Source organism: Festucalex cinctus, chromosome 14 (assembly GCF_051991245.1).
Source record: "Festucalex cinctus isolate MCC-2025b chromosome 14, RoL_Fcin_1.0, whole genome shotgun sequence".
NCBI lineage: Eukaryota > Metazoa > Chordata > Actinopteri > Syngnathiformes > Syngnathidae > Festucalex > Festucalex cinctus.
The window spans coordinates 15,068,884-15,094,937 of record NC_135424.1 but is presented as its reverse complement, the minus strand read 5'-3'; the positions used below and the strand labels follow the sequence as shown (position 1 = coordinate 15,094,937).

Sequence of the window (26,054 nt, the reverse complement as noted above, 5' to 3'; positions counted from 1 at the left end):
CCACAATATTGTATTCATATCTAGTATGGACAATTTGCAGTCTTCAACCAACCCAACATGGATATTTTTAGAATGTATTAGGAAGCCCAAGTACAAGCACAGGGTGAACACACAAATTAGTTTACAAACTGTCAAAAGGTCACAAGCAAGATTCAATCCTTCAAGCCTAGGATTTGGGAGGCAGACATGCCAACTACTAGACCAGTGTGCTGCCAAGACATTATGCATTACATTCTATTTTTGTTATCAGACAAGTGGATAATCATGGAAGCGTGCTGATTAATTTATGAATTCAGAATCATAAATGTAACTGTGTGTGGGTCATTGGCGGGTCAGTTTGTCTGACAATGGGCATTTTATGAATCATCATGTGGTGCAACCAAAAAGAAATAACAATTTTGACTTTTATTTTGAAATACATTTTTAAAAAGAGAGTTTGAATCCTTTGCAAAACAGTCAAGAACACATGGGAGCAGCTATCGTTAAAAAAAAAAAAAAAAAAAAAAAAAACGTTTATCCTTTTAGCAAATGTAGTGGTCATATTTGGACATAATGTGGTATGACCTGATTTTTTTTTTTTTCAACAAATATTTATTTCTACTTTTGTGACTGACTAACATGTTTTGTTTAGATGGCTTATTTTTCAGCCGCATAACTTTCATTTTAGCTGAAAATGTTATGTGGGGCAGCCAACCATCATCTTGTTAGGAATAAATATTGTGTTTTTATAATAAATTAATGTGCTGTCTGATAAAATCTTTACCAATGCAATTACCCTGATCACACATGGCTTTTTACATAATAATAAAAGTTATAAGTCTACTAAAAATAGATGTATCACTGCTTTTGTAACTAGCCAATCTACAAGGCAAAAAAAAAAAAAAAAAAAACTAGCATAAGCAGGCCAATAAATGTAGGCTAACACAATCAGTGCAACCTAACGTTGCACAGCTGCTTCCTCATTTCCACAGCCTGAAGGTAAAGAAAACCTGCTTTGGTTTGCAGGTAAACTAACAAGGGCGGGGTCTCTTCCTATACTTTAGAACATTTCAACTATTTATGGACCGTTTCCATTGTATTTTTTTCCCCCCAAGAGAACTAATAACAAACCCAATCGCACGTTTGTTTTTAAGAGTTATGAAGTCACGACGATAATGCTCGACAGTGACAGTAGTCCCACTAAGAATATAAAATATAACTCCAACATGATCAAATATCCGTGGGTAGGTGAGCACAAAGTCTGTTGACGTCACAAAGCGAGTCCTGTCCGGCGATAAGCATAAAAGCAATCTTTCCTAAAAGCTGTTCCAATATTGAATATATTGTCACGTTAACATAACATGCATTTATTTAGCGCACTTTAAAAGCTGTTTTTGCATCCATACCTGTGTGGTGTTGTGACAGACGTTTATCTCCTTGCATTTCAGTCCATTTTGGTCCGGGTGTGTTAAGGTTTCCATGAGGGGCCGGTCGCGCCATACTCCCCCCTGCACCATGGTGAGACTGTGTCGGCTGTCAACTTTGTGCAGGTATCAACAAGGTGAATTGACTTCCTCCTCGCGCCGCGTCACTGTGAGCTTTCCATTATTTTGTTCTTGTGTCGGGGCTTCCACGACAGAACAAGCAACTTATCACTTTATGCACACTTCGTTGCGGACTTGAAGGAGAAAAAAAAAATCAGCACGTTCGTGTTAAATAAATTCCCATCTGACGTTGTCAATCACGCATTGATACAGCAATTGACCTTTGGTGAGTTTAGGGGCTGATGAACAGATAAACTGGCATTTTATGACCTGATGTTTGAAACAGGTTTTCAATCTCTAGCGTTGGTATTTTATTAGTTAGATTCCGTTTTGATGTGTTGACTAAATTTGAGATAATTTTTTTTCAACATTAAAATAAAATATTCTTCATCTTTGGATTTAATTTGGAGCAAAATTTTTAGAACATTTAATTTGGAGCAAGATTTTTAGAACACACTGCAGATGCATGATAGATTTTGTTGTTGTTGTTGTTGTTGTTGTATTGATCTTTTTTATGACACATTTCCAGGCAATTTGTTTTCCTATGGTGCCTTTGTGACTCACCTAATGCTTTTATCTCACCTTATATATTTTATAGCAAAACATAGCAAATCTTGACAAGGTTTTTTTTTTTTTTTTTTAAAGACTTACCTAGTGTGTTTATCTTTATTTATGGAGTATTTGACAATTATATGACGTAGTTAAAATCAATTTTAGTACGATTTGACGGCCTGGACCCGCCTTGATCCTCGACAAACTGGCGCTCAGCTCATGCGCAGTGATGCTTTCAAGTCGCCTCGGCAAATCAGGCTTCCCTTTGACCGAACAACCGGCTGTACGCTGCTGTATTTCTGGTTTCGCCAATGTAATTTGAATAGAAGCAAATTTAGTAATAATGACTAAAATCATGGATTAAAACAGAAATCAATATAAAGTACAGTCCAACGATCTAAAAATGTAAAGGATTTTAATTAATTGTCTAATAAGAAAAATGGCACAGTGTATAGTTTACTTTGTAAAAACATACTCAAATAATTTTGCACTTAAGTGTGCCTCGACATGAAAAGGTGTTCAAGAAAACTCGACTGCTATTTTGCTCAGTACTGCCACCTGCTGTTGACTGAAATTGACATCACAGTCACGTGACCAAATCCAGAAACTAGGTTAGCCATTTCAATTTTGGTCGCCTGCAGGTGGCAGTAAAGGACAAAATGGCGACTCCCCAGGTGGAATTTTCTGCTTAATTCAGTGTTGAAACTATGTGGGGCACATAGAACATATTAGAAAACGTGTTTTTTTGTGTGTTTTTTTTTTATATTTGACTTAAGGGTTCACCATCGCTCATTTACTCAAGCTCGGTGATATTGGATTGGCAGGCACATAAATAGTAATCTATTTGTAGTCAATGGAATGCCTCATTAGTTGATGAATTATTGAAATGTCACTCATACAGGCACTTTTCATTGTCAGGTCGAACGAAAAGTTTTCTTGTTAACTCAGTTCTGTGTTCCATCTGAGTTGAGAAAGTAAGCATATTGTCGGAACACCTTACTCACATTATACAAGCTGGAGTATCGTCTATTATATTCTCCTTCATACTGAAGCTGTAACATGCAGCTTAAGGGACACTTTAGCATCTGACTAATATCTTTGAAATGGGAATTATTTAATACTGTAGGTACAAATTGCCATCATTTCCCACGTTCTCTTGTCTCCTTGGAAATGTTCTCTTTAGTTCGCTCAAATTGCTTCTGAGGCCGCACTGGCCAACGTTAACGGCTGCTCCGTGGCATGACGCACAAAATCTGCTGTCATTCACGGATCAGGGCTGTAGCTCCCTTGTTAGGGAGGGTTGCTCGTGGGAGGTGGGGCGCAGCCTGACACATGAATGAAGACAGTATAGGACCGCTGGAAGATCAGGGGAATTTTCGATTAAAGAGAAAAACCAGAAAAGAAGATACAGTACTGTGAAACATTCCCGCTGGGCGGAATCCAGCTGTTCGAGAGAGAATAAGTGAACCGAGGAGGCCACCCCAGCCTTAGTACGCTGCATTTAAGGTATCGGATTCTTCACATCCTCCTACCTTAACTTGCTGTCTTGAATAGAGATGTGTTGCCTGTTCTTCTATAGGATTTCAAGGAATTTAGTCTTCATTTTGCTGCATAAGCCACTGGCATGGAGGTGATGTGAGGCAGTGGTGCCAACTTTGTAATGCAGAGTGAAAGGATAGCTAGGAAATGGTTAGAAGAAAGGATCTTGACGGCTATAAAGCAGTAAAGTCAGATCAAATTTTCTTTATGAACAAAGTGGATCATGCAATATCACAGGCGCAACAAATTACATCAGAATCAAATGAAATCTACTCCCCCCCCACATTATTATTGTCACGATGTAATTCTACGCCAAAGTGAAGCACAAGCACAATATGGAACTTATCATCAATAAGTATATCTCTGACCATGTCATCTTTGTAAAACAGGGGTGTCCAAACTTTTTCATTTGAGGGCCACATACAGAAAATCAGAAGGACGCAAGGGCCACATAATGTTATAAAGAGAAATTGTGTTTAGTCCTAAAAATTGTATAAATAATTTATTTGTGCTTTTGCATATTTAGAAAAATGCTACAGTATATAATCCAATTTATTTGTAATATGGCAGTAGGGTTATTATAGTTTTGGAATTTTTCATTTGAGTTTTTATTAGTTTTCAGGGTGGTTCTGTTAATTTTTATTAGTTTAGTTCTTTAAAAAAAAATGCTTAGTTTTAGTTTAGTTTGGTAGTTTCAGTATTAGTATTAGTTTTTTAGTTATTTTTTATTTTTATTTTTTTTAAAATGTGTATTACTTGGGCGCAATATTTAAAAAACACCATGGGAGCAACGTCATTCGAAGTTGCTTTTCTATTGGCTGCTGCTAGATGACGTCACTTCTGTGTGACATATTTTCATTATTTCGGTTCATATCAAAATAAATCTACTAAAAATCACATATAAAATCATCCCCAAAGGCTCATACATTAAATTGATTACCAAAGACTAAAATGAAGGACATGTTTTCTATAATTATAGTTAGTTTTAGTTAGTTTTGTAAACATAAAATGTAGTTTCAGTTAGTTTTCATTTTTTAAAAGCATTTTTGTTTTTATTTTATTTCGGTAACAATATTGTTTTTTGAATTTTAGTTTTAGTTTTTCCATTAGTTTTAGTTAACTAAAATGTTTTTCAATACCCTCCCTTCTTACTTTGATCATCTCCAAACATTTTTGTTTTGTTTATTTTATTTGAACTGACTCAAATGCCATTTTTAGCATATGTCGCGGGCCACTGAAAAATGGACGGCGGGCCGCAAATGGCCCCCGGGCCGTAGTTTGGACACCACTGTTGTAAAGGCAACATTTCAATATATCGTTCGGTCAGTGCTCAAGACTTGCTATGGACCAAAAAGACCAATAAGTTGCAAAACATCTGACTTGATATTTAAAGTACAGTAGTTTCCCTATTTGAAATCTATCCTGGTTGTTATTGATTGATGTTTTAATTTCCTTACGGGATTGATTGTTTCATTTCCAAAGCCCCAGTTCCCCTTTTCTGTATTTACCATAAGATTATTAAATGCACATGCCCTTTTTTTTTAAGATGAGATGGGGCAATTAATTAAAAGTGGCCATGAAAGGCATTCTCCACCTTGAATACAAATGAATGGTGAAACTATTAGCGGGCAAATGCACACAGTGCTCAGTGGGGCGTCTCAGTCAAATACCACTTTAATGTTAATGTCATGTAAAATTGGCTGTTGGCTAATCCTTGTTTAATGTTCTTGTAACCATTAATAGTAATACATTTTCCCAGATAAATAATATATAATACACTTGATCGTTTTTGTAATAATTAGTGTTCAGGTTCTGTTGGTGAGTATGCTGCGTGGGGAATTTGGCCACCTAGTGGCACTATCTGAAACAGCACCTCCCACTTGGCAAATTTTCCATGCATTTGAGAATAAAAAATTGCGTGCCCAAGCCTAAGCTTGTGGTATTTGCACACAACATTCACAGCCTGACTTGTGCTGGATCTCAATGTTTATAGGTGTCAAGCTGTGCTGTTGGAGACCAGTCGTAATGCAGAGCTATATTTAAACTTCCCCTGGGGTGCCATTAAATCATGTAATTTCTTCGTCAGGCCCGGCTGACCTCATTTTAATACTCACATCATACAGCATTAAGGGGGGGGAAAAAAACATCAAAAAGAGGAATATTCAATTTTGTATCCGTGCACATCTCACATTTACATTAAATCCCCTTTGCAGACATGCTGATCGCATAATCCTAAACACGGAATAAGACAAGGTTGCTTGTATTTGGATGGTAAAGTGGCAGCAATGGGATTTAATTTGTTGTGTTATGACTGCGCCTGCTTCTGTTGTGAGCTGCGAGGAGGGAGACTTTAAAATGATTTTGGCCAAATGCATAGTCTGTTAAGACCACCATGAGAATTGATTAAATTATAAAACGCTGATGCATTAACTGACTTTTTTTCTTTTTGCCTTGGAGTGTTTTACTCAGCTAAACAGGGTATAAATATCTTACTTTTTGTGTGTATACAGGGAGAAGGAACAGACTGGAACCATCACATTATTTTCAAGCTTTATGGGTGCTTCATTTGTTGAAGTATGTTCAGTTTTGTGTTTGTAAATTCTGTTGGTGCGCCACCAAGAGGGGAACGTTATTCTTGTGGTTCTTTCTTATTCAAGCATTGTCTGTAATCTATAAAACAACTATATGTAATGAACATGCAACATCTATATGTGGGCCAGATTGTAGGTGACATTTTGTTGACTTAAAATGCTAATCGCTAATGCTAGTTGTGATCGCTAATTGTTACCACAGACTAATTTTGTTGGTGTTTGTTGGTCTGCGATAATTAGTTTGTATGTAGTGTATATATAGATTGTATTTTATATTTATTGTTGCAATTTCACATTAATAGGCAACTTTACTGCAGACCTGGAGTCTGTGGAGTTTGTTTATAAATGTTTGGCTATTTGGATAAGCTAGCAAGGCCATTATTTAGGTAAGTGACAAAAAGAACGAACTTTCTTTTTAAATCAGCAAAAGCAATGTCATTGAAAAGGGGTTGACTAAAGGAACACAAAATATTATTAGTATTTTTTAATATCATCAATATGTAAAGAATAACAGAAGTTGTGATACTTTAAACGTGGGCAAAAATGACCCATTGTTTCACATTCAAAACAATAGAATTTACTGTCATCCCTGACATCTCCCCTAGGTCTCGTGAAAACGGACACGCAAACAGAGCATAACGAAGACGTGGAAAATATGCTATGACAAGAACAATACATACTGTATGTTCAAAATTTTTGGCATTGTATCGTTTTTGTAAGCAACGTGCAAGACCGCATTTTTCTATCGGATCTCAAACTTGACCTGCTGTGACCTGATCACACAAAAATGGCGTCACGAGTATGGGCGGAGCTGGCTCCATTGTCACGTACCAATTTGTGAATACATATTTGTCTGGGCTATGATGCCCCGTGTGACTGCAGACAGCCTTGCCGCTCGCTGCAGTCGTCTCAATTTTGAGCATTCACTTCTGCAAGATTAACCCCCGTTCACGTTAGAAGGAAGAAGTGGGAAAAGAAAGATTTTGCGACACATTGAGTTGTTGCTGGCAAAAAACATGGAGCTGGTGGAGAATAAAAAAATTAAAGCAAGAAGATTTAGAGATGGAGTTGGTGCTTTATTGTTTGTGTTGACATTAATTAAGTTCTGCAGTTCATTTGAAAATGACTCACAGAGGCTGGAGGGGGCATGTTGTTGGGTGAGCCTCGTTCTATTTCTGCTTTTCCCATTATGCTCTTCTTGTCCGACCTGAATCCTTCTGTCATTTGTATAGAAAATATGAATTATATAAATCAAGGAGTTTATTAATGTTGTCAATTAGGGTAATTCTGCATTCTTCAAGTTCCATTAGTGAGAATCTTATACATAAGTCATATTTTGAAAACACTTCTTGGCAGAATTATGTCACCAAGGAGACCAAAAACTTACCTTGCCTGTGAAGTTAAATTTGCTCGGAAGTGCCTTTTTTTCCCCGCTGTCAACCACTTGTTCTCCTCCTGACAAATCTATTGGCCTTACGACACCAACTCTCTGCAAGGCTCCAGACTCCCAGTGAGACTCCCCCTGGCTGTAATTACCGTTTCCTATCTACTCGTATCCAGAGTCCCGAGCAGCTCCAGTGAGACTGCACATTAAATCTCCACTCCAGCATGTCGTAAGTCAGCCATACAGACAGTGGCTGGACATTCACATGTGGGACGCTGCCTCCTGGAGGTGAAGTCCTGCGGGGTGGTTGATGTATGGACCAGTGCAGGCTGATTTTAATGGATGGCCTCTCCTCCCCTCACCGGGCCAATCTCGAGTCACTGTCACGCCGGGCGAGTATGTCAAGGAGGATGGATGGCGGGATGCCGTGTTCGGGATCGGGTGGGGAAAAAATTATTGTCTCGTGGATACAAGGTTGATGGGAATCTCAGTGGCACATGCTGCCATTTTTCCGCAAAGAAGTGTGTTTATAGGTCTTTGCTGTCAGGAAAAGGGATGCTGTATGGGAAGAAAGTTGTTTTGGTTACAACTACGTTGCACCTTGCTATGTGTCAAGCATCAGGCATATTTATATATTATATATTCCACCCATCCATTTTTCATACTGGGTGGACTACACCGGTCAATCATAGAGCACATATGGACACAGGCTGGTTCGCAATTTCATTGTCAAATATAAATGTTTCGAACGTACTTGTATACCTACAAATATGTTTAAACACACTTGCAAATACTTCTGAATGTACTTGTTTAGTCTACGGAGCATTTTTTCCCCCCATAATGCCACAGGGTATTGACTCGTACATGTGCAAGTTAAAAAAAAAAAAAAAGAAGCTTTTTTTTTTATTATTATTATTTGGCTACATTATGTTTGAAAATTAAGTACGTAAATAATATATTTGTCATTTTTATGATTTATTTTTTTGTCCGCAATGCATGATTTCCAGTCTGCAGTTTCCCCCATGTGCATGCAGGGCTGGCCCTAAGTGATTTGGTGCCCTAGGCGACCCCCCCCCGCCCCAACATAAATAAATAAATAAAATAGATATATATTTAATAGCACACCACACAATAATTGCCAAATTTCACAGACAACTACAAATAATAATAAAAAAAAAAAATCAAAAGTATGATTTTACTCTATATTTGTTTACATTAAAACGACACACAATTCTTCTAATGTGGTTATGTGAAACAGTGATTAATGCAAATCTATTTTCAGGTATCTGTACAGGGCTTACTGCTTTATTATAAAGCCAGCAAGCTTTGCCTCGCTTTGGTGCACACTGCATAGCATGGATATAATGGACGCTATTTTCACATTTATTTTTATAGACAATGATGATTGACTGACATACATGCCTCTCCCCTGGGCCCGTTTTTCCTCTTCCTCCTTTCACCGCTTTCTTAATGCAGCACCTGTGGGCTTGGACCTTTTCATTGTAAATGTTTTTGGGTTTTTTTGCTGGGGGAATAATTTCTGCAATTTGGCAACCCTTCCACTAGATGGCGCCCTAGGTGATCGCCTAGTTCGCCTATGCCCAGGGCTAGGCCGGTGTGCATGCGTTAATATCCCTTGGTATGATGGGAAAAATATGCTAAGTTCTTTAGCGTTTAGCCTACAAGTACATTTGAACGTACTTGCAAATAAGTTTGAACTTATGATGATATAAAGTATTTGTAAATGTGTTTTAAACACCAGTCAAGTCAAGAATGTTTACTCCAGATTGGCAGTTCCACACGTTATCGTAATTTCTCACTTGGTTCAGTTAGAAATACTGAGTATTAAAACACATTTTAAATGAAAATAGGATAATCATACTTTGTAGAATAATGTGCCACGCTGCAATTTTGTTTGTCACACCAAACGACGAGACACTTGGCACAATTTGCATAAAATATCAATCACTGACAACGTGTGTATAGCCAACGTCATTATACTCAGCCATTCACCACCAAAAGCAACATGTCAGTCCACAAAAAAGCGTAACTGATAGTGCTTTGAGCTCGTTTGCCATGCCATCAAATTTGCATTAGTACAGCAAGTGAAATTGAAATAAAAAGAGCGACATAGACAGATAGCCGGAGGGGCTGTTTTTCTTCTTCTTTTTTTCTTTTTTTTTTTTAGTCGTTTTTGTCGAACACGGTTATTGTGCGAGTATCAATCCACATTATGCCACACTAAGGCTCTGCTCATTTACTATGCATAGCTCGCTCTCAAATGGTAATATCACAGTTACTGTACTCGCAAGTCACATTCAATATTTGTTATTCTTCCTACTTCTGCAGGAACAGAATTCTAATAAGTTTTATTTTGGCACGCAAAGGCTTTGAGTCCTTGTCAATGTGCTGCAGGTTTTATCTCCGTTTGTGGGATGGTGACAGCCTAGCAACCGTGCATTTTATTTTCCACAGACTGACAGCAAATGTAGTTGGTAGCTAAAACTGTGAGTTTAGCCACTTCTGAGTAATTATTATGAAATCTGGAAAGCACTTTATCTGCAGAAAAAAGAGCTCTGTGAGGCTGCAGTAATGACCGATCACCAAAGCTCAGTGTTTTCCCTTCAAAGCACAGATAGTCTGATGTATTTTTCATTGAACATGAGGCCTGAAATAAAATTCTTCTAAGATTTCTGCTTCTATGCCTACAGCACACTTCACTCTCTATCTTTGGAAGTGTTCTGGAGAAGAGTCGATACAGGAAACGCACGCAAGGAAAAATGGAAGTTAATGTTTCATGTTCACCCGAGGAACTGAGTGAGGATCAATATAACAAATTTAACGCCGTATTTCTCAAACGTCTGCGCTGTTCTTTTGATATTAAACTGCAGTAGGGTTACCAAGTATGTTTACGGATTCAATTCCCAGATACCCCATTAAAAGATCAGCACGTTCAGCCCTAATTGATCGATCACATCAGGACTTTTCGTGGGTGTGTACACAGCTACAGTGAGAAAAAAAAAAAAAATCACGCTATTGGGTGTTATTTTTCAAGCTGGCGCGCTAAAAGCATTTCAATGTTTAATGTACCATTTTGTGCTGACTTAAGGGATTGTAGTCCTGCAGTGGAGCTGCTCATGGACATCAACCAAGGCTGCACATGGTGCTGATCACCAATATTTTTGCGCTGTGAGAAAAAAGCCTAAAACATCATTTTGAATATTAAACAAATGCACACAGTCATAAAATTGATTAGTCTATTTGCAATAATTCTCACATATCAATAGTACATGCTTGAAATGCAGTCATCTTTGCTGTGATGGTAAATTAATGATGCAAGTTTCCATTTTTTTCCCCCTAGGTTCATTATGTGCCCCCCTTAAAGGAGAAACTCTCCCAAGAATGGCAACCCATTGTTTCGTGTTCTGGCTCCCTCTGTTGGTCATGTTTCTGGAGGAGCAATTGCCCTTTTATGGATCAATAAGGTAATCTGAATCTGAATGTGGGTGTGGTGGGAGGTGCATTTTCATCACAGGGTTAAGAAAAGGCGAGTTACTGACGGGCATGTGTGAATGCTCCTCCAGTTGCAAATGTTGAGGGGGATGGACGCTAATTGGGGCGAGATGCAAAAGTCCCTGTCACTCGTGATCATCTTTACTTAATGTGCTCCCAGACAAATGCAAGATGAAGCATGTAGCCACGAGAATGATGAGACACTTAAGTAGCCATATTCAAGTTGACATTTTAACACAAAATATTTTTCTGTGTGTTGATTTCACGCTGTGACTGGCATACTACATGATACGTCACTGAAGATTTGTCAGTAGGCTATCTTGCAATTTGAGTTTACATTTAATCCTAAAATTCTATGTTGTGAAAGTACTGTATTGTGGACTGGAAGGCGTCTTTTTCTCTTTCAGCATTCATAAGTTTGATATGACTTAATTTGTTCAATTTTTAAATTCTTAAACTCTGTGGATGATTTTTTTTTATACATCTAATTTGCATCTACGGTATATACAGAGCAGGGTGGAATAATATTCTCCTGGTGAGAGTAAAAAAAAGTGATAATCAGATTAGATCAGATCAGTGTCTACCCTGTTTTGAAGCTTTATCAGTTTATTTTTTTTCATCTGTCTTACAAAAGTCTGGAAAAGTTGTTGATACTTTTGTATTGTCGCTGATAAAAGGATCAGACAGATAACCTGATAACTAAATATTTTCACTCAGCCTCTATTTTTATTTTTAGATATATCCATTTATTTATTTATTTGTCTTTCTAATACAGTACCAAGGTGCATTGTGACCTATAGTTGACGCTTGATGCTAGTTGATGTAAACCCTCTGTAACTCATTCACTGGCATTGACGGAAAATGACGTCAAATGATGCATTTTTTTGCTGGGCTGGCAGTGAATGACATTAACTGCCATTGACGGAAAACGACGTCAAATGATGCATTTTTTTTTTTTACTGGGCTGGCAGTGAGTGTGCTAAATAGATTGGCAGGCAATCAGAAATGACACGTTGACTTCCTGTCATTCACATTCTCACTTCTATGAATAATTACAATTTCCAATCAAGATAATTAGCATGTTTTCATCCTGGGGCAGCAGGAACGGCACTGTAACCAGCTGAGTTGTGGATGTGCGATGACCTGAGTGACCGCTGGGCTTCTCGTACACCCTATTTATGCGCTCGCACTGGACACATCCAAATGTAGTAGTGTAGATGACTGAAATATTATTAAATGAACACTTGTGTCATTAACACTGAGCATTATTTTTTAAAATGAATAACTAGTCTGTCAATGTCTATAGTCTATTTAATTCGTAGTATAGGCTAATGATTTTCTACCTATTTTTAAGCTAATGTGTATGTCGTTGGCAGTTGAAACAATTCACAAGTGGAGATTGACATTCAATATCAACAAGCATGTGACCATAAAGACACTCACAAACAAACAAGCAAAAAATACTTAGAATCCCCAGGCACAAAAACAACCTGTTTAGATTTGGCTAACTCGCTATTGCTTCAAAGCAAGCAATTAAAAGCTGCAGCCACTGAACAAACACTCGGAGCATACTCAATAGCCTGACAAATGTTTGTTGAGATTGTTCAATCAGTGATTCCCAACTAGGGCGCAGTGGCACGAAAGTGTTCCGTGAGAGCTCATCAGCGGTGCTGCAGGAGTTAATTTGACTCTCTTTCGGAGACATTCTAAACCATCTTCAAGTATTTTGCTAATAAACACTAGAGTGAGAGGTTATCGTGTTGAAAGATCTCCGTGTTTGGAGGATGAGCTGAGATTATGGCAGCATGTGTAGCCTATGTTATTACTTTGCCAAGTGGTTTAATTAAAATCGCAAGCTAACCGGCGACTGGGGTCTTGTTATTCCTTGACATTTGATGATTGCAAGTATCAGAATAAGTTAGTATTGCTCAAACAATTTGTGGTCTGAAAGTACACAGCCAGACCTTATAAGCTCTCATCCCACTGAACAAGATTTCCTGATTGTGTGTGTGGTCTCGTACAGTATATAGATGGAAAGATAGCAGCTATACCTGCGGGGTGTTAGCGTGCAAGATGGACAGGTTTATTGCTGAGACTTCAGGCTGGACTCCAGAGGCCTCCCCATTGTTAATTGAGGTTAATGTGATTTGTTTTGCTGGCGCTTCATGCAGCCACTCCCAGTCAGTCCATTGAATCATATCCCTAGCGATTACTCTCAAATGGCCATTATGTCTATGTGACTTAAAGAGCCTTAACAGGAAAGGATGAAATGATTAGGTTAATGCACAGTGTAAAGTAAAAATAACCATTTAAACCGTCTGTCTATACAACTACGCCACAGTGCACTTAAGACTAAATAACTCAAATCCACACATAAACCCAAAGGACTAATGTGGTGCAACATGATCTTTTTCAGGTAACTGTTACTTTATGTATTTTTTCCTGTACTTACATTATTTGACTTAAGCACAGTTATATAAATGTCGATCAGTTAGCATAATGGCAACTTTGTGGTTGGTTTGGCATGAAATGCTGCTTTTGTTTTTGTTGATGAATGTTTAATGTTAAAGCTGGCAGTCTTTGGTGTGTCCAGCTGATTTTGCCGCTTGAAAAAAAACAAACATAGTGGAAGCTAAAAACAGAGGCGCTACAAACAGAACACAAAACACGAGAACACCAGTGATGAGTAAATCTTTATCTGACTTGCTGTGTCACTTCCCAAAACAAAACAAAACAAAATATTTTGGAGCCATATATGGTAAACCTTAACGGGTAGACCGCCATTTTGTCTTCATTTTGGAATTTGCCGCCATTTTTGCCCTTTTTATAGACATCATAATTTAACTCATCCAAACACAAAAATGTGTTTCACTGCCTATTTCATATTTATATGTTTTTGTTTGTTTGTTTGTTTGTTTGTTTTGTTTTGTTTTTTGTGCGATAGCATACAGAAGGGGGCGGCACAGTGGATGACTGGTTAGCACGTCCGCCTCTCAGTTCTGAGGACTCGGGTTCAAGTCCAGGCTCTGGCCTTCCTGGGTGGAGTTTGCATGTTCTCCCCGTGCCCACGTGGGTCTTCCCCGGGTACTCCGGTCTCCTCCCACATTCCAAAGACATGCATGGCAGGTTAATTGGACGCTCCGAATTGTCCCTAGGTGTGCTTGTGAGTGTGGATGGTTGTTCGTCTCTGTGTGCCCTACGATTGGCTGGCAACCAGTTCAGGGTGTACCCCGCCTACTGCCCAAAGCCAGCTGAGATGGGCTCCAGCACCCCCCGCGACCCTTGTGAGGAATAAGTGGTCAAATAAATGGATGGATGGATGGCATACAGAAGGCTTTGATGCAGCTTCTGACCTGAAGAAGTGGCTTAAGACTATGGTAGTTCTTACAAAAAATGGCCAGCAGGTGGCAGCAGAGTATAAGAGATCAGCCAGCGCCATGTTGCACAAGCTCTTTTTGCCAGTGCTTTCACAAGGAATGTGAATAATGATGGAACTTAGCTATATTCTAATGCTAATTGCTGCAAAACGGAAACAGATACAAATATACTTTTGTTTCCGGATGAAAGGAGAAGCTCTAATTTTTAATTCGGTAGGTTTCATGTTTTTATAGCAATAGAACACAATTTTCTGTGGGCATGCAAAATCAGTCAAAATCCAGTAAAATAGCCGGGAGCAAAGGGGGTTGCTTCTGTGAAAATGGTTGGGAGTGAATGAGTTTTAACAAGTTTCTAGCGAATTTACCGGATTGTCTTCGAATTTTATGCGTTTCATTTAAAGGTGTTTAAGATGCAAAGTTGTTGAAAGCTTTTTCTTTCATCACACACTGTTGCCATAGCAAAGAAAAATTATGTTGTTTGTGGTTCTAAACTTGGGTGAATATACTCATTAAACTTTGCACACACATTCAGCCTGGCAAAACATTTATATTTTATGGAGTTTATTGTCCCGTTACCCCAACATGCAAGTACCTGCATCTCTATTCTGATTTGTAATTTGAGATTTTGCATATAATATTAGGAACATGTGCTAGTTTGGCAGCATGGCAATTATACAAAGTGCAGTTACCTGACATGAACTCATTGTAACCGCGCAAGGAAACGTCAGCTTCTCAGTGGCGGCTTTAAAGTGAAGTCACAAACAACATCACATCAAAGTCTTTCAGTCTTCTGTTTGTAAGGTAAAAACAATCAGGCTCTCATATCTGTCTGCCAGCATTCCGCAGCTCCGGCTTGATGAGGAGGCAGCACAAAGGCAATAAGTGTGTCACCGATGAAGTGCGAGGGTGACACAGATATAGAGCTCCGAGCTGCCTTCAGTAGACATGAAGAGTCGGGAAACTGCGGCACCAGCAATGCGCTGAATTTTACTGAGTGGCACCATGCAAAGTTCATACATCAGAAAGTTAACATTTGAAACGAGGAACATGCACGAATTCAGATGATTCAGCAACATTAAATGGGACGATGGGATGAGGAATGAATATAAAATCAGTCAAAAGTTTTCAGCAAATACCACAGAAAGTGTTATTTTTATTTGAAGAATACGCTCCTTTTTAAATAACTATTACTATACATTTAAATAAAAATGCAATATTGATCACAAAAAATTATCGCAATTATCATGTATTAACGCAGATTAACCACACTAATTGATGCTGACCGCAGATGATCCTTTAGCTGACAGCGGATGGTTACGTTAAAAGTTGTACAGGTTGTGTTTGAGAAATAAACATAACATTGCATGCAATGCATTAAAGTAAAGCATTTCATAAATGCTTACATATGACATTCAGAATATTTGTTTATGTCAAACTATTGGTTTGGAGGATGAGCGTGTGCAGTGGATAATATTTTTTTTGAAGACGTCCTTGTAACATTAAATATCGAAAAACAAAAAAAACACAACAGGTGCTCTTTAAATTTGCCGGCAAAAAATGTTGGTTGAAAAGCCTTTTTAACTCATTTGCTCCCATTAAAGTGTAAATGTTTTGTTTTTTTATGTTTTAAGTGTCCCAAAGACGTATTTATACGTTATTTATTATTTTATTTTTTTAATGCTAGAGCATACATAAGGCTTTGATGCAGCCTCTCAACTGCAAAGAACGGTTGCAGAAATGGTAGTTATTACACAAACGGCCAGCAGGTGGCAGCAGAGCAAAGAAGATCAACCAGGGCCATGTAGAAAAAAAGCTCAATTACTTACAATTTTAAATAGATTTGTGAAAACTGATGAAACTTAGCTCTCTTCTAATGCGAATTGCTGCAAAACGGAAACAGATAGAAACATACTTCTTCTTTTTTTTTTTTTTTTACTGGTGAAAGAAAAGACTTTAATCTTTCTTTTGATATGTTCCATTCTTTTACAGCAATAGAACACATTATTCTGTGGACCTTGCAAAATCAGTCAAAATCCAGTAAAGCAGCCGGGAGCGAACGGGATTGCTTCTGTGAAAATGGCTGGGAGTCAATGAGTTAATTAAGTGATTAATTGTGATTAATCACAATTCTAAGATGTAATTAATCGGATTAAAAATGTAATCGTTTGACAGTTCTAATATATATATATATATATATATATATATATATATATATATATATATATATATATATATATATATATATATATATATATGATAAAAATAAATAAAGGTAATAAGATGATGAGATTCAGAAAGTCCAACGCAAATTTTTTGATTTCAAGTTCATTTAATATAATGCATCCGAATAATCAGGAGTTGCTATAAAAGCATGTTTGATGTATACAACTCTCAGCTATTTCACTACCACCACTTAAAGAAAGCAACTTGAGGTGTGCCTTTAAATTTCCATTGGTTTTCGGCTGCGAGAGGCACTGAGGAGGAAAATGGAGCCCTTTCCGCCTGTGCCGGGGCAGTGATGCAGAGAGCTGATCTCATTGATAATACATCAGCAGAGGAAATCCATCAGGACCGCATGCATTTAATGCATGAAGTAGACATTTATGCATAAAAGTGAGTGTGGCTCCTTGCTCTCAACCTGTGACGGGGCTAAGTGGGGACTGTCCTCTCCGGGGTGTCATCAAGTACAATAGCTCGCTTCCCTCCAGTCCACATCCACACAAAAGGATGAATCATTCATGTTGTTTGGTGACCTCTTCACCTCTTTTTATCTGCAGCTACTTATAGAGCATGGAGGTGAAAACGTATGAACTCAGATATGGAATGATTACCAAGTGTGCTTATAAGAGGGAAAGTCGTGGTATTTCTCTTTCTTTGTTGTGTGTTTGACCTTTGGAAATATCACAGATTAAATCTTCAATTATTTATGAAGGCGCGTGTTGGGGATGGGATGTTTTCATGTGGCATTCTTATTTAAAAAGATTGCCTTTTTATTTTATTTTTTTAAGTGTTCCAGTGTGTCATTTGCCCTTTCTGGCACTATACTGTCGGACTTTTAGCGGCCACCATAATCAGCCCTTGTATTGTAAACTTGACACATTCATTTTTGAATCACCAGATTGTGTGAAAAAACAAACAAGCAGCCTGACAACAAAGGAGAATAACTCTAATATGAAACATAGTCCCCATGAGAATTATTTAACAGTGTTTGATATGCAAGTAGTCTTTTTCATCTGAGCCCCCAGAAATGTCATTGAGAGACACTTGGGAGGGGCTGAACGTCTCAATTAAAGCATGTTAACATGCATCATTCCATTCATCCAATAAGATGAAAAGGCATCATTTAAACTGATCGGTGTCAGTGAGAATACATTAGCGCAGCAGCCTGATAATGCAACCCTCCAGGGACTAGAGTGTCTGGGAAATGTAGATACAGTAAATATTTAAGATGCAGTATAATGAAACTAAAAATAATGATGAAAGATTGAGGACTTGTTTATTTTTACTGTAAAACTGCAATATGCACTTCCTCATGTTTCCTTTTTTCCCATTTAAGAAATTTGGGGCGCTAACTAGTAAACCACCAGGCTTCCATCCCGTCTCCCTGTATTGGTCCTCATTTTTTGCATTTCCTGTACTGCAACTTGTACCAGGTCCTCTTTGCTCTTGGGGTGTTTTCACTTCTGGTTTATCTTTAGCAAGTGGAATTAGATTCAATTAAAATAACTAACTTGGCCATTCTACTGACATAACTTGCTCTCATAGTATGCTTCAGGTTATTGTCCATCTGCACTGTGAAGTGCCATCCAATGAGTTCTCAGAATTTTGCTGAATTGAGCAGATAACATCAGCCAAAACACTTGAGAATTCAAACATTATCAATTAATACAAGGGAACCTGTGAAGTTATAGTTTTATTACGTTTTATTTTCAGTGATTGATGTTGACTTTTAGCACCCTCGCGTGGCGAAATGCGTATTACGTCTGATTCACTTGAGTTGACTGACGTCAGTTTCAATGACACTCTTGAAGAGCAACACGTACACACGGTGGAGTGTTGGCCCACGTAATTAATTAATTAATTAAAAGGCTGTAAGTAATTAATTGTGTTCATTTGTAGAACTTTCTGTAAGCTATAAAAAAAAAAAAACAGTAAGTCGGATTGATTGTTTTTGTAAATTCGAAATGTTGGTATTAACGAGTCAGTGAAGATGTTAGCATTCGTTAGCTTTTTGATGCTAGCGGGCTTGAGATTGCTAACTATGTTAGCGTACCTTGGTTGTGTCGTCTGCTTTAATTCAGAACGCCTATCTTAGCAATATAAAATAGGGATGGGCGAGTACCTGGTATCGGGCCGATACCAGCCTTTTTTCAAGTACTCGAGTACTCGTGACGCAGACGAGTGCAAGCGGTGGCGATGGCAGAGGTAGAAGACGTTAAGTGAGTCCTCCTTGCCTGTAACTGGCGCTAGCTTGCAGCAGTTTTTCACCAAAACGTCACCGGTTTGGAAATACTTCAAAATTGTGAATCTTAAACTAAAAGAGCATTTTTGCGTTTTATTTTGAGCGTTAAGACTATTGAAGAGTGACTGTGCTGTTTTGTTTTTGTTTTTTTGCCAAAATTAAAGGAAATATATTTGTTTGAAAATATCTTTTAGTGATTTCTTTTTTTTTATTTGTCAAAATTTACTACTGGTATCTGCAGTTGGTATCGGTATCGGTGAGTACTGAGGGTCTGAGTATCGGTATCGTTCTGAAAAAAAGTGGTATCGAACGTCCCTATTATAAAAGTGTACTTATTGGTTTGATTATTATTTCTTTACATTTGTGATTGGTGTATGCTTATTTAGTTAGAAAACAATGTTAGTCAGATATTTTTAGCACTGTACTAATGAGCTGCATTGTATTTTTCTTTGTTTCAGTTTTACAGGAATTAAATAAATAAATTAATTAAAGAGATAAAAACTACAAGAAGCATCTCATCTGTTAACTGTCTAGGTGGATAGAGTAGTCACATCTAGTGAGGAGGACAGAACCGAACCAATTCTAATTCCCATTACTTTTGGTCCCTTAAAAAGTCCCACTGTCCTTTCAAGAAATGCCAAATCGTGAATAGTCATCGGTCTTTGCTGAATGACCGTTTTTGTTAAAACTATTAACAAGTGTGAATAAATCTTGTCAATGCGTGAGAGACCATGAGGCACATCAAACTGTGGAGGCTAATGTAGGACAGCCTCACTATAATTCAGCATCATCCTCCAACACAAACATGGATGCCAGTGCAAGATGCTAAAGATTAAAAGAATTACTTGGAATTTAAAGCCCCCAAAAAAGACTGCATTTAAGTCTTGAGATGACCCAGTTTCGTGACATCCATCCAGTAGATTAGTTGCTCTGGAGGCATCTCAATGTAATGTTTTTCAATTGAGTATTCAGCGTGGGTATGCCTGCATGCATGCACACACAAACGCAGAAAACACTTTTGTCTATTTATGTATCGAGATAGAACTTCTTTCCTCATTTGGAACACATTGTTAGATCTCATCAAAAAACAGTGACCTAGATAATTAACCCTTCCAACCCGAAGGAAATTGTATTTAAAAGTGCCACAGCACCCTTCAATTGGCCCTGCGTGTCAGTGTGGAGCCGCTTCCCATGTAACAGTCAAGTTTCGAATAGAAAGAGATATCACGGCCTGCCTTCAGCATGTCGGGCTGGCAGCACAGTCTGCAAGCACTCACAGAAACGAGGCAGACAGGTGAAGGGAAGAATAAGCTTGTCTTGGGGCTGGCAGGTTTAGTCACATGAGCTGGATGAATTCTGAAGCCGCTGCTATTTGTTACATTTAGTTTCACTTACTGAGGATGGTTACCGCCCTTAACCATGGTTTGCATTTCACTCTTTTTACTGCGAAAATGCCAGGGAGGAATACACTTAATACAAGTATGATTAGAGTGTAATTTTAACAGCTGAATGAGTGTGCACAAATCACACTGCATGAGAAAATATTCACTGGAGCATAAGATTACACTTTTCTTTTAATGGATTAGTCTAATTTAATGTGAGTTTTTACTTGTTAATGCACATCAGAGCAGGAATGATATGTACGTTGCGTGAATAATTTTCAGGGCAAAATGGTTAACATGTAGTTGAAATTAATAATGAAAAAGTATTTATAGTTGTAGACTCAATTCAATTCAATATTGTATTTTATTCTTTAAAATGAAAGGGGGCAGAAAGAAGTAAAACTTACAGACCCCTTCATGGTCTACGTCACAATGACGTCACAGTGTTTACTGGAGGCAAAAACAAGGCAACGGAAGTGCAGCTAGAAGTAAACAACGCTGTTGTCTGTAGAAAATGTCGTCTTATTGTGTTTTTGGTTGCCAGAACCATAAAAGCACCAACAAAAAACTTGAAATTCCATCGCATCCCAGCCTCTGCCAGTCAGAGTAATCGCAGACGGCTGTGGTTAAACGCGATTAGGCGAAAGGACTGGACTGAGGCTATCATCAACAATGCTCGTGTTTGCAGCGCACACTTCATATCTGAATCAGATTCAGCCTGGACAATGATATGGGCTAGACTTAGTTGTGATTGAAATTACTTAAGTTAGTCATTATTTGTGGGATTTTTTTACATGCACGTACTTACAAAAAGTCCGTATTTACATGCTACATGCCCGAATGCTAACCGCTAGCTAAGCAAACGTTAGCTGTATTAGGGGTGGGAACCTCTGGCTACCTCACGATACGATTGATATGCGATACAAGGCTTACGATAACGATTATCTCACGATATGACGATACCGCGATTATCAATATATTGCTCAGGTAATAAATCCATGATAATCTACGATAAAACTAATCATAAAATAATAATAATAATAATAATAATAATAATAATAATATAATAAAATAATATCAATATAAATCTAATATAAATACATAATATAATATATATATATAAATAAAACAATACTAATAAATATAAATAAATTTATTATTATTATTATTATTATTATTAATAATAATAATAATAATAATAATAATAATAATAAACTACGCTCATAAGTCTTCTTCGCCTGAAGACTTCCGTCCATTTCCCCGCCGCCTTATGAGGCACTCCCCCTATTGGCCCGCCAAGTAATTGTTCAATAAGTCATGAACAATGGCGCCCGTTATAGTGGCTATATATTAACTACAAATATCGCGATACTTGCGTAGACGTATCGATAATCTATCGGGAGACAAAGTATCATGATTTATCGCAATATCGATATATCGTCACACTCGTCGTTTTGTCGAGGCGAAAGCCCCCACAATGGTTCCAATAACTTCTTGTAAAATTTTTGTCGGAAGGTGCATGCCTCGTATATCCTCGTCTTCTGTCCCTGTCATTGACTTGGCAGCACTTGCGACCGCACGACACAAAAGTCCTCGCCCAAGTTGTTATATTCTAAATTTTTAACATGTCCATTCAAGACGTAGTTAGTGTAGAAATGTAATGATTTATAGGCCTTCAGTTTATCTTTAATATAAACACTCAGTTTTTCTATAAGGTAGATTTAAATGTCCGGCCATTGCACGGTGGGTAGTCCCGTTAAATCATCTATCTAGTGCGTGAGTGCGTGGAGGTCAGTAAATATCGACCCATCAGTCAGAGTTAACTTTTTAAAGTAACATTCACGGTCATGGGGAGTCAGTTTACTCACATATTAACTCAAATGGCCGTTTTCTGCGTCCATTCCGACGTGAACTTTCTGTGAAAATATGCTGTGTTACGCCACTGAGGTGTTTTTGCCTGCAGCTAAGCCCCGCCCTTTAAATTGCGTCACATTGTTTACAAACTATGAAGGGGTCTATATCTGCCCCTGATCGACACACACGCACACAAAAAATGAACACAAAATAAATGACAGCAAGCAGTCAAGACGCTTTCAATATAACAAACAAAATAAACAGCATAACCTTTTTGTGCTATATGTATTTTTCCAGTAACTGTGCTTTTATAAATTTTTTTTTTTTTTTTAAATACAAATGGACTGAGGTGATTGTTTTATAATCCATATCGTTCCACGAACTGACACCTTGAGTTGAAATACATAATTCTTTTTGTTTTGTTCTGTATTTTGGGTTGGGAAAAATATCAGTTCCTCCTGATTTGTACTCACTTTCCCTTTTTTTTAAATTTGATTTGTATGTTAAATGGTAAGATTTCATGATGGGATTCATGCATTATTTTAAGGCGGTTAAACTCCATCAATTCATTAAATAAATATTGGTGTAGTGTGATCTCTGTATCCACATCCGAAAACGTCACGAATAGCACATTTCTGTGAAAGAATGATGGGTTCGGTGTAGGTTTTACCAGCACACCCCCACACTTCAATGCAATAGGCCAGGTATGGAACCATCAATGAATTATATAACAATAACAAAGCATTCTTGTTCAATGATTCTTTAACAAAGAACGAACGTTGTTTGTTGTTATGCTCTAGTGGTTCTGCTGACTAGGTTGGAACAGCTGAAAATAGATCCCAAATGGAAAGAAATTATTTTTCATATCTGCCAATTCACATCCAAACAATGTAAACAGTCTGAGCGGAAGACAAATTACAACGTTGTGGACCTTGGGGACCTTACAGCACTGTATTTAGAATAATAATGAAATGAAGTGTATGCGCTCCCTGTTATGAAAAGATGCTTGTTGCTCATGCAGAAAATCCCACTGCATGCACGATTACTTAGATTATCTGTTGCTCACATGCTCTCAATATGTTATGAAGTGGACATAACGTCATCGAGGGGAAGCTATTCAAAGGTATTTAATGGGGATTTGTATGGTTAAAGGCGCAGATGTAAAAGGAAATTATCATCAGCGTATAATGATTCATTAAAGTGCAATTCATTGGATTTCAAGCAGCACTCTGTTACATTAGGCATCTGAGCATCCCAATTTCATGTTGTGCTATATTACGATGAAATCTGCTCAAGGGGTAAATGGCCCATATCAAGTGCATTCTTGAGTCAAAAGTAGACATTTTTGGAGGATCTCCCAACTGTACAGTACTTGATTTATGAACTGAAGTGTATATTTCATAAATTTTCATGTACCTTGTCTGCTTGAGACCACTTTTTAAGGATCTTGGTCTTATCCCGGATCAAAGGCATTTTTACTCTGCCTTGTCTGATGCCAAACCCCCTGCACACAGAGAGCGGATGAAGACGTCTGACAGCGCCCCTGTAAATTTTGAAAAAATATCAACAAATTTGTCAGTAATTAAAATTTGTCTCCAAAACCACAAGTTCATTTGTCATGTAAGCGGAAACACTCGTATACATTCTGTGGTGCACCGCAGGAAACATTGGCACGATTTCCAACTTTTATGGCATATTGAGAGGAATTATGAAGACAGGTAACCTAAAGATTACTTGACTTGTGTCAGTCTTGACCTCCAAAATTATTGCTCTTGTCTCGGTTTGGATACCCTCTAGTCTCGATATTGTCTTGGTCTTGGTTGGTTTGATCTTGACTACAACACAGCTGGTAACTTGTCTTAAATTCCTTATGATTATCTAGCCAATAATAAGAGCATATTTTTTTTCCAGTATGATTCTGCAGATTCTGCCCTTTTGACAAAAAGACAGCAGTACTCTGCAAATGGTGTTTTTCTGTAGGCTGCAGAAGTGCTGAAGCGTCAGTTTCCTCAACCTCCCTGTGGGAGGTGGGATCTGAGGGAGGAGAAGGGTGTCGACCGGAGAAAGCAAAGGCAGCGATAAGTGAGAGCAAAAAAACTTCGGGAAATCAGAGCTTTCAGATCTGGTAGAGGAAACAAGGCTTCAGTAATCCAATACCTGCTTCCCAATAGAAGGCCGAATACGTTGATTTGCTGACGGGGTTGTCATGTGTGGTTGCCCACTGTGATTACCATATGATCTCTAAACAAAGCCATTAAACCTGCTGATTTAGCTTGATGAAACAAAACCAACCCTTTTAATGTATGTACACAAAGTGTGCCCCAACCCCGGGGATATTTTATGATGGAGCTAAAGATAAACACCGGAGCGGCGAGTCTTTTGAGCTTTGTTTTGAAGATTTGTGTGTCCTAGCGTATGACGAATTAAATGACGACGTCCGTTAACAGATCTTTTTCTCGTTCCTCGTCAGAATGTCAGCACTACTGAGGATCCGACTGGCACGTAGTCCTACCCCGAGGCTTGAGGATTACATGTGCTGCGTACACGTTAAAGCCTCTAAACCCTCGCCTCCGCAGTGCTGATCTGACTGCACAATCATCCCCCGTACGCTCGGCTCTAGTCCACTGGCCGTGAGGCCTCTGCTCTCCCAGGATGCCCGTCGCTTTACTTCCACTTCAGCGGAGCGCCGCAGTGCCCCGCGAAGGTCAGAACATGAGTAAATTTGTCAGCTTGCCTCCGTGTATGCTGGATCACCTAGGAACTGACCTCCCGTCTCACAATCACATCACTATAAATAACTGGTATGGAGTAAAGTTGTGAGAACAAATACACTACATGTACTAAAGTTTTAATAAGTTAGGAGTTGGGCTTAGTTCCAGCTGAATCCGAAATCTTACCAAGACATTTTGGTTGGTGGGAACAGTGTGAAGAAGACTGTGTTTCTGTGTTTGAATGAGCTTGTTGTGGAAGAACTAAAGTGTCTTAACTAATGTTGTTCCGATACCGATACTGGTATCGGCAGAGGTGCCGATACTGCATTAAACCAGTGGTATCGGTATCGGCGCTACTCACAAGTAACATGCCGATACCATTAATTCCAACACTAATATAGGATTTTGGATGCAGCATCTTGTGTCTTGCTCGTGCATGACATTCACTGATATGTGACATGTTCACTACATGCCGATCTAAGATATCCTATTGGCTCTTGAATGCTCTGAACCAATAACAGGACAGCTTTTTCATGTTGAGGAAAAAAAAACTCAAGTATCGGTATGATATCGGTATCGGCCGATACTGCAAAGCTAGGTATCAGTATCGGTATCGGGGGGCAAAAAACGGTATCGGAACAACACTAGTCTTAACCTCAACCTCATAAAACATTTATGTCACAAACCAGAATTTATATTCATATTAAAATTGTCCTGAAATTCTTCACACATGGGTGAAAGCTGACTGGCAGACTCTTGATACTTGCGTCCCGCTCTGTGACACACTTGGTACTGAATCATAGAGAGGAACTAAACCAAAAAAATATTTTATTAATCATCAGTCTGAAGTAAGTTTTATTTTTTAAATCTGGTTCATCTGCTTGCTTGATCATGTGATACCATAGTAAAAATGTAAGCTATCAAAATCGCAAACATGAGTAAAATACAAACTTCTTTGGACCAGAAAGAGGAAGAGGCCAAATGATGAGACAAAAGAGGATAGTTAAGAGGGAGTTAAAACAATATCGGTCCTAAAATAGAAATGTATTGCTCCAGGTCATTCTCATGTACCAAGCCCGCTCTGTGTAATATGTCGTCTCAGGCTGCAAATGAGGCAAAAAAGACTTTAAAACTGAAACAACAACAAAATAAATAAGAAAGCACGG

At 38.2% G+C, this 26,054-nt stretch overlaps 1 protein-coding gene and 1 long non-coding RNA gene across 6 annotated transcripts in view; one reads left to right on the top strand and one right to left on the bottom strand.

Annotated features, from left to right (window-relative positions):
• Nucleotides 1-3,753, bottom strand: part of sptlc3 (serine palmitoyltransferase, long chain base subunit 3) — a 28,292-nt gene extending 24,539 nt beyond the window's left edge. Inside the window, exons 1-2 of one of the 4 annotated variants that reach the window (XM_077495108.1) lie at nt 3,608-3,753; nt 1,386-1,657 (exon numbers count right to left, since the gene is read on the bottom strand). In XM_077495108.1, the coding sequence (XP_077351234.1) occupies nt 1,386-1,496 (111 nt within the window). In that variant the 5' untranslated portion in view covers nt 1,497-1,657; nt 3,608-3,753. Of the gene's footprint in view, nt 1-1,385; nt 1,658-2,174; nt 2,416-3,607 lie in introns of those variants that run through there. The other 3 variants (XM_077495111.1, XM_077495110.1, XM_077495109.1) reach the window with 3 other exon arrangements.
• Nucleotides 1,244-25,615, top strand: LOC144001107 (uncharacterized). 2 transcript variants are annotated; one of them, XR_013278373.1, is made up of 3 exons: nt 1,244-1,540; nt 10,951-11,074; nt 24,648-25,615. It is a non-coding gene; the product is annotated as an uncharacterized LOC144001107 (long non-coding RNA). The 2 variants fall into 2 exon arrangements; XR_013278374.1 differs by lacking the exon at nt 24,648-25,615 and adding an exon at nt 20,868-21,008.
• Nucleotides 25,616-26,054: the final 439 nt, after the last annotated feature.